This window comes from Canis lupus, chromosome 14 (assembly GCF_048164855.1).
Source record: "Canis lupus baileyi chromosome 14, mCanLup2.hap1, whole genome shotgun sequence".
NCBI classification, from domain to species: Eukaryota; Metazoa; Chordata; class Mammalia; order Carnivora; family Canidae; genus Canis; species Canis lupus.
In genome coordinates this window covers 49,799,900-49,814,314 of record NC_132851.1, presented here as the reverse complement: position 1 = coordinate 49,814,314, position 14,415 = coordinate 49,799,900, and the positions used below count along the sequence as shown (strand labels likewise).

At 43.7% G+C, this 14,415-nt stretch overlaps 1 protein-coding gene across 1 annotated transcript in view; it reads right to left on the bottom strand.

Moving 5' to 3' along the window:
• Window positions 1-124: 124 nt before the first annotated feature.
• The window catches only part of TMEM165 (transmembrane protein 165), a 24,837-nt gene continuing 10,546 nt past the window's right edge, over window positions 125-14,415 (bottom strand). The window contains exons 2-6 of the mRNA XM_072775109.1: window positions 13,457-13,682; window positions 6,057-6,232; window positions 5,338-5,520; window positions 1,972-2,077; window positions 125-1,099 (exon numbers count right to left, since the gene is read on the bottom strand). Coding sequence (XP_072631210.1) covers window positions 1,023-1,099; window positions 1,972-2,077; window positions 5,338-5,520; window positions 6,057-6,232; window positions 13,457-13,682 — 768 coding nt within the window. The 3' untranslated portion in view covers window positions 125-1,022. The remainder of the gene's footprint in view (window positions 1,100-1,971; window positions 2,078-5,337; window positions 5,521-6,056; window positions 6,233-13,456; window positions 13,683-14,415) is intronic.

Sequence of the window (14,415 nt, the reverse complement as noted above, 5' to 3'; positions counted from 1 at the left end):
TTTAGAAGAGGCTTCGCTCCTGCTTTTGTAACATCAACTTTAGAAGCTGGTCTATAACTGTTAATACTGCTTTGATAAATTATTGTTACAGACTCACTTATATAACACACAAGGGAAAACAAGCTCTGGTCATACGGCTTTTATTTACACTGTATCTATGTTACATTGTTTATTCAATATAGAAAAAATATGAATACACTCATAGTATTCTCTTGTAATTTAGTAATTCCACATTGTCAAATATTGACTGTTTTCATATTGGGTTTGTCACCCAATTTAAAGAAAAAAAAAAAGGGAGAACGGACCTGGGAAACAATTCTCATCCTGTTACAGTAATACGTTACCTTAAAAAAGAAAAAAAGTAATTTTTAAAAGGCTTGTGATTACACTGCTTTCTGGCTTAAGGAAGTTTTTTTTTTTTTTTAAGATTTTATTTATTCATAAGAGACACAGAGAGAGAGGCAAAGACACAGAGGGAGAAGCAGGCTCCATGCAGGGAGCCCGATGTGGGACTCGATCCCGGGTCTCCAGGATCAGGCCCTGAGCTAAAGGCGGCGCTAAGCCACCGGGGCTGCCCGTAAGGAAGTATTTTAAAAGCTAAAATTCATTCCTCCCAAGGAAAAGTTTAAGGCAAATATCATAAAACACCTCAGTGATCCAGGAGAAAATATGGTCAGTGCTGAAAGAAAACCAAGGGTAGACCTCATTGCACAGTGGTTCTGTGTGTACCGTCTCCCACCTAAAAACCCACAAACACTAAAAGAGAAAGTGACCATATTATTAACATAATTGTACTGAAGAAAAAAATCCACACTTAGAGGTCAGGTTTCTTTTAAAAATCCATGTTGCAAATAGAATCAATGATTTTTTTTTGACATAATACTTTCATTTAAATAGGTCAAACTCACAAATCAATGCTACAAAATACAGTCTTTTCTGTCACTTTTAGTTATAATGTACACTATGTACATAAACATAAGAGTTACCTATCTTAAACGAAATACAAATGAACAAACGGCTTGTTAAAAACCAGAATCGGGACTTATAAACAGTGCAGAAAATGCAAATGCCAAAAATACGATGCCTCCTATGATTGTCACTGTAAGAGAAGAGAAAAAAAAATGAAATAAGGCAAAATTCCTCTATGAGGGAGCTGTTGCCCATTATTCTAATCTGGTGAACTAACCGTGAAAATAAATCATTAGAAACACCCAAACCCCACTTCTACAGCAAAGAATACTTCCTATGCCTGACTGGGCAGGAGTAACCCAGTGCTGCTCCAGCGCGGTTTCCAGAAATGACAATTGTGTTAAAACTGAGACCGTGCTGACAAGCAACAATGGAACCCCAACTCCTCTTAAAAAACTCCGTTATTAAAAGGAACGTTCAACAACCTCCCAACAAGCAAAGAGATTTTTTTATTGCATTTTTAGAGCCTCCCAGCTACACAGGAGCTTTTCAGTGGAATCTGTAAGCGGTCTCCACCTATGAATCCCAATCTTGTAAGACATACTTTTAAGGCCAAGAAGTTTTATTTCCAACTTGATTTTTTTACTTAAATATACCGATAAAAAGTGACAATAAATCCAGTAAGGCTTTTATTTATTTATTTTCCAGTAAGGCTTTTAGATGAATTTGTATTTTACCAGCATCTATGTATGTGAAAAACAGTCCATGTTTGCAATAGCAGAGGCAATGACCTAGACCTCCAAGAGGTCACCGTTTGTTGTAGAGACAGAGCGAACTCCAGAAGTAAAAATTTAGAACTCCTCTTTCTCTCATATCTTAGTAATTCTAAGAGGTAAAACAAATGGCATTTTCTTTGTAATTTAAAAAACAAAAGGGGCACCTGGATGGCTCAAGCATCAGGGTAGTGAGTTCAAGCCCCATGTTGGGCTCCCGGGTGAGTGTGGAGCCTACTTTAAGAAATAGTAAAATTTTAAAAATAAAAATACAAAACCAAAGACTTACCAGTCCTGACAGAGATTTTTTGTGCGATCATTCTTCCTCCGATCACTGCCAATCCAGTACATAAGCAGTGGCCCACCGTGCCACCCACTGCTACGCCATATGGGTCCTAGAAGCAAGTATAACTACCGTTAATTTAAAAGCAGTTGAAACGGTTACCTGAGAACTATTAGCCACTGCAAATGGAGATCAACAACAACAAAGCCTACCGAGCTCTGAAAATCCAAGTGTGTAATCTATGGAACGTGTTCTAGCTAGGAATAGAGCTGAAAGTAGAAGAAAACTGTGTGAGCTCAAAAGCCCTTGGCGCACTCCACCCACAGGTGGTATTTAGCTCTCAAGGGACAAGTGCTGAGGAGACTCCACCTAGACCTCGCCTCGGGCAGGGTCTGCTAGGTCGGCTATCCTGAGGAAACGGGGCCAGCCTTTGAGTACAGACCCCGCCTCCCTTCACCGAGTCCTCACCCTCCGTGCTTTAACTCTGTGCCAGGGACGCAGTATTCCTCCAGTGAACGCTTGCTACCACAGCAAAGTGGAGGTGCCTCCGGTGGGGAAGACCAGTGAAGGTTTCCCAGAAGAGCAAGCCCTGGGCAGCCCAGGTAGCTCGGTGGTCTAGCGCCGCCTTCAGCCCAGGGCCTGATCCTGGAGGCCTGGGATCGAGTCCCATGTCGGGCTCCCTGCATGGAGCCTGCTTCTCCCTCTGCCTGTGTCTCTGCCCCTCTCTCTCTCTCTCTGTGTCTCTCATGAATAAATAAAATCTTTAAAAAAAAAAAAAAAAGGCAGGCCTGCAAAACAGGAAGATTTGACTTTGTTGTATGGGGGAGAGAACACACTAGAAGGCAACAGGCCACCAGTAAGAGACAGCTGCGGAATATGTGACCATCTAACAAAACCTGGTAGAGGTCCAGGTCAGCTCGCGAAGGACCCGATCTATCAGCTTAGAATTTAGGCTTAAGACACTGGTTGGTTTTTAGCTGGCCAGGCCCAGAAGAGAATGAACTGGAAGGGAAGGGAACAAGATTAAAGGCAAGGTGGTCAACGGGGGAGGCTACTGCCTGGATTGGGGTGGAAGCCTGGAGGCACAGAAAAGTGGGCAGATGTGAGAAACTGAGGCGGTGTAGTTGATGGGCCTTAGTGATGAGTGAGAGCTAGGGGTTAGGGAAGAGAAGTACAGGCACGACACCCCTAGTTCTGCCCATGGTTCTCTGGGTGAGGATAATACCAACAGGACTTCAGTGGGAGGAGTGAAGCAAGGTTAGCGGGTGTGGACAGGAGTTAAAAGTGGGGAAGTTCAGGAGCCCGATGAGTTCTGTCTTGAGGAAAGCAGCGGAAGGACCTGAGAAGGCGGCGAAGGAAAGCAGCCCTGAAGGGGTGGCAGAGGGGCCACTTCGAGGCGGGGTGGGGGGCACCCGGAAGAGAGGCGGAAGTGAGGAAGGGGGGACACTCTTACAAGAGCAAACCCCCCTGCATGCCGACTGGCCAGCAGCTCCGCAATTGGGCTGGGAGAAGGGCGGAGGTCCCAGCAACCAGGGGCCGGGAGGCGGGGCCCTGAGGGGGGCCCCTGGGGGAGTGGGGTCCTGCTGGGGGCGGGGGGGACACATGTAGCGCTGTCAACCCATTGGGGGCCCCGAGGCCTCAGCCGGCGCCTGCCAAGGGCGGGGTCACCGTGTTTGAAACTGACGCCTGAAAAGTCACTGGATTAAGTAAAATTAAACAGTTCCTTTAATACCAAAGTTTTAAGTCTGTTATTTGCAAAGTTTATTTGATCCTGGAACCTCACCCCCTACTTTTTTCTCCTTTCATTTTTTGTTTTGTTTTTTGGCTTAGTCACTCATTAACCACTCAAAGGACCCTGTGTTGGAAGCAGGAATGACGTTCAGACTAAAGCCAACGCGCTTCCACACGATTTATGCAAACGACTGGCAAGACACGTCAGGATGGCCGGCACTTCTGCCCGCGGGACGAGGGGCCCTTCCCGAGGCACTGCCCCACGCGGGCGTCAGCAGGCCAGACGCCAGGACCTCTGCCATCCGATCACGCACCCTGCACAGCCACCCCACCATCGAAAGGTCCCGTACTTCCAGGTCCCAACCCTGGCAACCTGAAAGCCAGTAAAAAAGGCCAGAAATCGAGAGAGACATAGGGCACAGCCATCACGGTGGCATTTTCAAGGAAAGTGTTAAAATACAGGGCCCGAGTGAAAACCTGACTTCCATTATTTTCCATACAGCAGTTTTGATGCTTGTCTGACAAAGCAGCCCCGGCCCAGCCGTCCAGCCCGGCCCTCAACTCTTGTTTGAAACTGGGGCCTGTGTTCAGGAACTTGCTCCTTCACGGCAGGCGTCTCCCGGGGGCTAAGGACTAACTCAGATCGAGCGTGTTATCTGAATCCTACCGCTGGACTGAAAACTGACGCAACCTAACATACAAAATAGACACAGTTACGGTGTCGGCTACGCTCAAGGAGAGCCGCGAAGGAACCGCAGCACTGCTTTCCGCCACCATCTCCCTGGCTCACCTTCCTGCGTGAGCCATAAGATGCCCCACGGGAAACTAATCTTTCTCAAAAGATTAACATTTTAAAAAACAACCCACCCCCCACCCCCCGCAAAGCTCTCCTTTAAATAGGTGACATTTGACAGCCACGAACAAGATATACAAGAAAAGGTTCGAAGGGAGAGAGCTCCAGCTTCTAGTCCTTGCCCCCCACTACCAACGAGCTTGGCTTTGGATAAGATACCCAGTGTCTGCACCTCAGGTTCTGTATCTTTCGAGCAAAGGAGAGGACAGTGACCGGAAACCTCTTCTAGCTTACCATCCTAGGCCTTAGCATTCCAGGTCTAGGAGGAGCGAAACTGGACATACAGGAACAAGTCAACTGTAACCGCGCTACCCAGAGATAGGCACTGTGACCATCTGATGTCCTGAGGTTTCTGTTCACCGAGGACTGAGTATTCCCAGGGGTACACAGACACTGGTAGATAAACGAACTAATTTCTCATGTGCTGGACAGTTCGGCTGTTTAATGTTCCACCGAATGACAGTTTGTAACGTAACCTGTGCAACGCTTAAGTTCTAAGAAAACACACAGAAAACCAAGTCGGGACAACGGCCACAGTATCACTGTGGCAAAACTGAAGGAAGAGGAGTCAGAGAGAAGCCCAAAGATGGCAATTCCGCTGGGACGCAGAATGCCATCTGACTGTCGAAACCGGAGATGGGCCATCTTAAAGAGAACCAGGATGTTCAGGTCTAACGTCGTCTGGCGTGTGAAGCAGGCCCTCGGCCCAGGGTCCTGTGGAGCAAAGTAACACTGCCGTGCTTAAGCGTCACGGACACAGAAGCAGCTGCTTCTCAAGTACTACCCACCTCTCTAGCTGCCAAAACAATCGTAGTTAGTTGTGAGCGATCACCCCATTCTGCTAAGAACGTTAATGTAAGAGCTTGGACAAAGATGGGGGAGATAAAATGCAGCCATCTTTTCTGAGGTATCGCTGTGCTGGCACCCGTTTCAACATCGCCTGGTCCATTTAAGAGTTTGGTTCGTTGAAACTAAATTAAAAAGAGAGCGAGCGAGACATTAACCCCAGGAAACAAATCAAAATAGTACAAAATCACTTAATCTTTCTTTTAAAAAGGGTTTATATCCTCTGGAATTTGTTCCAAGAAACTAAAATTACGTGACCTCACACTTTTCTTTTGAACCACCTCACACAACAAGCGCTATGTTCCCGATTCTTCCATTCTTCCGCAACAAACAAATCAGTATTTACTGCTCACTTACTATCCTAAATGCTGCGGGAGAAAACATGTCAAATATAAACTATGGTTCCTACTTTGCAGGAGCTCCTAATCCCTGACTGAGGAGCCTGATCCCCGAAGGTCAGCATCAGCCCAGCGTCCCTCCCTCCCGGCCACCTCACCCCGGGTCCCATCACAGGCAGCTCTAGGAGGCAAACCCGGCACAAGCTCCTTTTGTGTAGCCCACACCTGTGACACAGAGAGGGTGCACCGCCCACGAGCTCCGGAGTGCTGGCTCTTAGCTGGGTGCTTCTCTGGTCCCGGGATCTAACGCTGCCATGACTTACTTCTTCATCTTTTTTCTTTAACTCCGCTTGAACTTCTTCCAGTTCCTCTTGACCTTCATCTGGACTCATCTTCAAGCCTTCTCGAAGCATTCTAATGCCAAAAATGGCAAATAATGCGGTTGAAACATAGTATGTATACACCCTGGGGATGACTGTGGTGGCATAGCCGAACAAAACTGGAAGAAAATGCAACAGTATGTCCTGTTACTTAGCACATATCGCAAACCAAGCAACAGAACAGTTAACTTTAGAAATCATAATTTAACATTGTTCTCGGGATGCCTTGGTGGCTCAGTCGGTGGAGGGGGAGGCTTTTGATTTCGCTTTGGGTCCTGGGATCAAGCCCTGCATCTGGTTCCATGCTCACTGCAGAGTCTGCTTCAGATTATCTCTCTCCCTCTGCTCCTCCCCAATTCAAGCATACTCACTCGCTCTAAAATAAATAAATCTTAAAAAAAAAAAAAAAGAAAAAACATTGTTCTGAAGCCGCCTCGAAGCTTATCTTTACGTAAGAAGCTAGTCTAACACATAATAACCTTAAATAATTCCACTTCTTTCCCTCTACCAATGTTGGAACCTTGGATCAAGCCAGTGGCCTAACACAATGAGACCAATGGTCCAGATGAAGACGGCATGTGTTCCACAGGGAGATAATGAACTCCTCTCCAGACACGTTCAGCCAGGGCCTGGCTTGCCACATGTCATGCCGGGCACAGAACTTCAGGTAGAAAGTTAACTTTGACGCCCTCTAAAGATCCTGAGGTCTTACAACTTGGAAGCTATACCACTTTCATATATAAGTGATACTTCATCACAAATCTTTAAATTACAAACTTCTATAAGTAACCCAAACTCTGCTCCTATTTTAAGTATATCTTGTAAAAGAAAATAATTCCTATGCATATATTAAAATAACATTTATGACAGACCCAAACTTACTCTGCTTTAAAATTTATTCAAATTTACTCATTCTTAAAAAAAAATTTACTCTTTCTTTCCTATCATTAAAAAAAGAGGACAAATGTGTAACTCATACAAAAAACTATACTTGGAACCATATCAAGATTCCAAAAAAAAAAAAAAAAAAAAGATTCCAAATCCTGTGAAACATAAATTACACTAGTATTATCAGTGCAGTGTTTAAAATTTAAAAGCGATGGAAGGGCCAGAGGATGATTCCACATACATAATAAACGCAACTACTCTTCATTTAACATGCTCTTTTAATAAAATGGACACAGCACTTAAAATCTGCCTGAACATCAAATGTACAACCACATAGGTAAAATGTTCCCAGTTCACTGTATTACAAAATTGAAGTTTTTAAAATCATGTTTAGAAATACATCAAATCTATGCTTATGTATACATGTATGTTTTAATTGTATGTATGAATATGTATATCTCCAAATCTGCATATGCACACACAACACAGACATGTATTTTCTAGCTCTCTCCACTGAAAAGGCCAACGAAGCAAAGACATCTCAGTAACGAGTCCACTCTACACAGACCTTGGTTTCTAATAGCATTTCCCCCTAAAAGGCTCGTCAGGAAAACGGCTAATTCCAGGGCTCGGCACTCAGGATACAAGATGAACCTGCATTATCTTGTTAGACTGGAAAGTAAGCCAGAGCAAAAACGATGACAGGAGCACACGATACAAGGACCAGGAGCCAGCTTGCAAGGGCGCCCTCCAGCCAAATCCGGGACAATTGAAGCAATATAGTTGAGTAACTAAAACCCACTGAAAAAATAAATTGCTCAGTTTATACTGACAATACATAGACCAGCCAATGGGATGGGAAGGAGAGCTCTTACTAGTGCAGCACATCAGGGGCCGTGGGGAACAAGGATGGGGCACGAGACCCCGAGACTGTGGTGCAGCCACCAAGGGAACGCGGAGATCACATGAGGATCATCCACTCTAAACATGGGGAAAGAGTATTTATATTGTCCTAAAGACTGCATATTAGTTGCAGGGAAAGAGACAAAGACCATATACAAGAGAAATCTTGACATCAGTGACGGACAGATGGACGTCCTGTTCTATCAGACGTAACACTCTCAAAGGGACTAACACCTATACGGTATTCTGGTCAAGAATGCACGATGTTAATCTAATCACAAGGTGACAGCAGACAAACACAAAATGAGGAGTGATCCATTAAAAAGGGCGGGGGGGGGGGCTGGAATCTTTAAAAAATGTTAACATCGTAAAATACAAGAAAAGGGTGCAGAAATTCCAGATTAAGAGACTAAAAAGAACCAGATGTAATACCTGACCTGGACTCGCTTCTCTATGGGAGGGGAAGAGCTGCCAGAGAAGGGGTCAGGTCCACTGACAAAACTAAAACAGGGATGGCAAAGCTCCTATCAAGTGTCCATGTGTGCGTATACATATAAAATATGTGTAGATGTACATGCGTTATGTATCTATAGATACAGCATGTGTATGTTACAACATATATCTATAAACACATAAATCACTTATGTACATACACGTACACAATTTTATTTGGATATAGCCAGACAGACAGTTCACAAACACTAAAACAAGTGAGGTAAAATGTTAACAGTGAATCTAGATAAAAAGTATACAGGTGTTCTTTGCATTATTTTATTTTTGCCACTTTGTAAATGTAAAATATTTTCCATAAAAGGTTTTATAATTTAAAAATGGAATCTAAAAAAATAAATAAATAGAAAGATAGATAGATGATTGATAGATAAAAATGGAATCTAGCAATCCTAAGTCTCCTAACTCAGTTTCCTTCTATCTTCAGATACAGATACTTACAGACACCTCCCATGCCATCTTTTCTGCCTGACATCTCTACAAGGAGCAAAAAACTACGTGGCTTTATAATTTTTCTTCTCCAGGTTACTGTCCCTCTATTTTCTCTCTTTGGAAATGTTGCCTCGGACACCCAAGCACTTTTGCTCTGGGCACAGTGAGATGTTACTTCTCCGTAAGTGAGGGCTTTGCACTGGTCGGAACAGAGCTACAAAGGTACTGGTCCTTCTACATCTCGGCAATGTTGAGATTCCAAGAAAACTCACGTGGGATGAAGAGAGAGATGTGGGATTCACTGAGAAGCTCAGCGAAAGGACATTAGTGTGAAGAGGGGAAAATGGGATAAAAGTGTGGGGCATATGAATCTTTGGTGACATGAAATTTTCTCCAGGAGGGACAGAAATCGAACTATAGACACACAGCGTCATAGAAGCCAAGAGAATAAAAAGGTGGGAATGGCCGTGAATGTGGTCTGTGGGGCTCGCTGAAATGAACCTGAACTCTAGAGAGGGAGCCGATCACTGAAGTGATCTTTCCAAAAGTGCCAAAAGCAGACATCAGATTACAGGTGGAGAAAGAGTGAAATGGGAGAAGGGCAGCGTGGGGGTGAAGGGCAGCAGTAACGAAGCCCAGGGGGTACCGAGGGCCAGCACCCCCAAGGGCAGCCGAGCCCTCCACCAGTGGACAGAAGACTCGAGACCCGCAAGTGCACGACCTCCAACCTGGGACCGAGCTGCTCCCAGGATGCAAAGACTTCACAGGGGGATGCGGGTGAAACTTCGGAGAGCAATCTATTTCCTGATGCTGAAGTTGCATAGGTGCTCCTTCCTAAGGGACTCCTCTGCCTGCAAACGTGCTCGACGCTAAGGAGTCAGGCAGGCTCCCCTTCCTCACATCCCTTCTCCGGCTGCCTTCTGCTCCCTTTACAAGGATGCCTTTTACCCGGGCTTTCTGTGGCGTGTTTCCCTCACAGGATGAGCATATACATCCTCGGGCAGCAGAGGCCGTCTAAAAGACTGGTGTCCTCAGTCAAGGCGTCATAAACCAGACGCGGGGCTTCGGGCCTGCCCCGGCTTAGGCAAGTTTCTGCTAAGGTCCTGACATCAGAAATAATGGCATTACGTTTCTTGGAACTGATGGTCACGGCATGAGAAATGGGGTTTTTTGGCCTTGGCAGGAGTGAGTTTTCACTGAGAGATCGGGCCTCTTTTCTCTCCCCAACCAGCGTAAATAAATGCATTTCCCCCAAGACAGAGAGAGCATCAGAGGAAATCCTAAAGCTCGAGGGGTCTTCTTTCATCCTCCAGCCACTCTCAAAGCAGCTGCCCTGCCTAATCCAGCCACCCATCACCCCCTTCAGAGGAATGCCAAAGCAGATGGTTGTCATGGGGACGTATAGGTCATGTTCACCTAAATTCAAAAACCAAGTCAGATGATTTCTGACAGAAAGCCAGCCTGACTCGGATGATTTACTAGGGACCTCCTAGTCCTAGAACTGCTGCGGCAATCAGGGAGGGTGGCAGGCATTCTTCCACAAACGGAGGGAGCTAAATCTGCAGCGCCAAGCGCTGCCGAAAATGTACTGAAAAGATGTGATGTGATACGATTTTTAAACAAAAATCCTTTACTGGCAAAAGTACAATGAAAAGAACAGTATCCCAATATTCTCAATCGGTTCTAAACAGAGCCAGTTAAACACAGTCCTTCTAAGTAAAGGAGTAACGCGTAAGAACAGTCATTTGATAAATTTCAGAGAAACCTTTTGGTATACTTGGTGGCTTCCAATTCTCTTCTTTCAACAAAATCAACAGTATTTCAAATCTTATTTAGCGTTATTAATTTTTCAGCTGGTAAACCATTAAAAAACATTTTTGATGACAGACTAGTATATCATTTTAGCTTAAAACTCAGGAGTCCAATGAACGGAGTATCAGTTACAACAAAATTCCTTACTATCTACTTATTTATGTGAATAAAACTTCTCCACCTTTACCTCTATTATTAAAAATAAAGATTAGACTGCAGGATAAACCTTACTTCATATGAACTAATGTAAAAAGCACACTTCTGGGGCACATAGGTGGCTGTCGGTTAAGCATCTGACCTCCATCTCAGCTCAGTTCTCAACCCCACATTGGGCTCCACGCTGGGCATGGAGCCTACTTAAAAATAAATAAAATAAATAAATAAATGAGAAAAAAAAACCAGTTCTATCATTTCATTAAGAGATGCACTTCCAAACTTTTAAAAATGTTTCAGGTAGTGTGATGTATTAGCTAAATATATATAAATGTTTTTGGTTTGTGATATATTTTGCTTCTATCAACTGTGTACTATTAATAACTATGACTTAATCTGTAAAAATACTAACATTGGAGACTTAAAGGAAACCATCAGTATCTTTTTAAATTCAATTTATAAAGAAAAATAAAGTATGGGGCACTTGGGTGGTTCGGTTGGTTAAGCATTCCGACTCTTGATTTTGGCTCAGGTCGTGATCTCAGGGTCATGAGATCAAGCCCTGCGTCAGGCTCCACACTCAGCAGGGCTTCTGCTTAAGATTCTCTCTCTCTCTCTCTCTCTCTCTCTCTCTCTCTCTCCCCCCTCATACATGCACTCTCTAAAATAAATAAATCTTTAAATAAAAATTTCAAGTGATATGCATTTTTGTGCTGCAGGTAAATGACAGTGTTGAATAAGCTAAATCTGAAGGAACAAAAGCCGTAAAAGATTTTGAAGGAGAGAGTTATCACCTTTAGGGTAAAATTCCATGAGGAAAGGAAAGAAAAATAGGAATTAAAGGGGAAGGCAGCCCAGGTGGCTCAGCGGTTTAGAGCTGCCTTCAGCCCAGGGTGTGATCCTGGAGACCCAGGATCGAGTCCCACATCAGGCTTCCTGCATGGAGCCTGCTTCTCCCTCTACCTGTGTCTCTGCCTCTCTCTCTCTCTCTCTCTCTCTCTCTAGAATTAAAGGGGAAGAAAGAACAATGTCAATGTCCAAATGTTAAGGAAGAGTTTATTCAGGTATTTTTAAAGGAACGAAGGTGACAGTGGTTATCAAATTGCTAAAGGTATTTAGATCCCACCTGATATATTTTAAAAGACTACCTTAACAGTTCTATTTAATACAATATGCCAAAAATTAGATCTCTGCGACTCCTTAAGCTATGGTAAAAAGTTTTTAATAACTTCCACTTGAAAGAGGGTACACAGTTTTTCCAAAGGGTTCTGGAAACCCAAGGAGAAGGTGGGCAGACCACGGCTCCGGCCTATTTCCGGCAGCGCCAGGGAGAAAGCGCCCAGCAGCAGCCCCAGTGGCAGGCGGGCGAGGGCGGGCAGGGCAGGCACTCAGTCGGCCCTCAGCTGCGGAAAAGGAACCCATCACTTCAGGGAGTGGTGGGGACCCAGAGCACCAGGTTCTGAGGTGGGGACCAGCAGAAAGGCCAGCTTTCCAGTTCCCCTCAAAGCCAAAGCTTCAAAAACAAAATTCTCTGGTATCCTTCAAACTCATTCTAAACACAGGACTTCACCAACAACTCGCTCCACTCTTCCTATTTCCTCTATCAAAATGTACTTTTGAAGAAAAAATTGTTTATTAGAAAATATGAATAAAGCTAAAATGAACTCCTAAAATGTGAAAAGTACTCAAGTTATTTTAATCAGTAAAATATTTATTTATAACAGATTTAAAACGACGTAAACTTTAACAGGCGTCCAAGCAGCCATTAGGAGAACCTATGCCATACTTGAAGGAGCAGCTTCCGTGAGAGGCCTGCAAGGTCTGAGAGGTGGAGGGGGTAGGACTGAGCACCCGACACACAGGCCACAGTCCCATGGGCGAGGCAGGCATTAACTCAACATTCCACAGACGGGGATGTGAGGCTCACAGGTGAAGGAACTTACCAGTAGGCCACTACACAGCAGTCAGGTTCCAACCCAAGTCTGACTCTCAGGGGCAAGGTCACGGTTTTCCACCCAGCTCGGTGGCTTGGGGTGGCTTCTGAACCAGAGACTCAACCATGCTTCACTATTTAGTGTTAAGTTTACTTTCTCATGGTCTAATTCTTTGAAAAACTGAAGCCCATGCAAGAGTAATACAAACTGGAAATCTAGGAACAATTCATCCCTTTACTAGAATGGGTAAGAACAGCTTAATCAAACACAACAAACGTAAAGTGACTCCTCAGTTCCTGATTACCAAATGTCCTTCGACAGTTCTTGCTTTCCAACATGTCCTTGAAATGTCCTTCGATCCGCAATCCTCTGTTGTGACTTGAGTCCTATTTCTAGGATATAATCAGCTATAAGCTTATCTGGACTGAAAAGAAAAAAGCCAGGGTACACACAGCCAAAGCCAGGATAAAAAAAACTTGTGAATAAATGAGGAGTACAGACCTTGGCTGTGAAACGCTGAAAAAGTCAATTTTAAAAGTACCACATGGTTTTTAGTAATTTATGTAACTGACACCATTTTCTCTTCACTAAATTCTGGAATGCTGTCAACCCAAGTGCACCTAACCAGCCGAATGAGTCAATGACTCAATGCCCTGCACCATGCTTTCTCCTTAATTCAATAAAGTCATTAGGAGGAAAAAACACACTCACCTGATAAGCACGTCATTAGGCCCAAGGCAAGCATGGCCCCAGCCAACACAGTCAGACGGTTATAGCGCATTGCCATGATGGCTGCTATAAAAAATGTCTTATCACCCAGTTCAGATACAATGATAACTGATATAGCAGCGACAAATGCATGGATAAATCCCAAATTCGTTTGGGTAGCTGGATCTTCTTTATTGCTATGAACCGGGGCAGCTGGTGTAAATCCTTTCTGAAATAAAAAAAAAAAAAAACATACATATGTATCAGCTAGTTTTGGGGAAAAAATCATTACTTAAAATTCTTTTATTTTTGAACGTGAATTAAAGTCTTTCTGTTGTGGTCATTGGACTGACTTACTGTCTAAGGATTCTTGAAAGCCATTTCTAATGACCCAAACCTCCAACCGATGGATGCTACAAGGCAGGTCCAAGTATAAGCTACAAAATAATTTTTTAAAAGAAATAGAGACCAGCAATAGCCACATATTGAAACTACCTTATTTTCTACATATTTATGATTTGAGATGCTTAGATACATCTCATTCAAATTTTTATTTGTACCTTGAGTAGAGGAGAGCCAGGTACATTTATCAAACGTTCAACTAACAGAAACCTGAGAGAAATCCCTTTAACATTTTATAGGACAAAACAGAATCCAGAAAGCTCTGAACAGGCTAAAGCAAGAAATGGCTCTAGCTAAGATGAGGTTTAGTATATATGAGGATATAAAAATATATAAAGAATTTATACCACACCAAGAAACCTCAATAATCTGATTAAAAATGGGCAGAGGATCTGAACAGTTATCTTTCCAAAGACATCCAGATAGCCAACAGACACATGGAAATATGCTCCACATCACTAATCATCGGGGAAATGCAAATCAAAATCATGAGGTATCACCTTAAATCTGTCAAGATGGCTAGAATCAAAAAGATAAGAGACAACAAGTGTTGGTGAGGA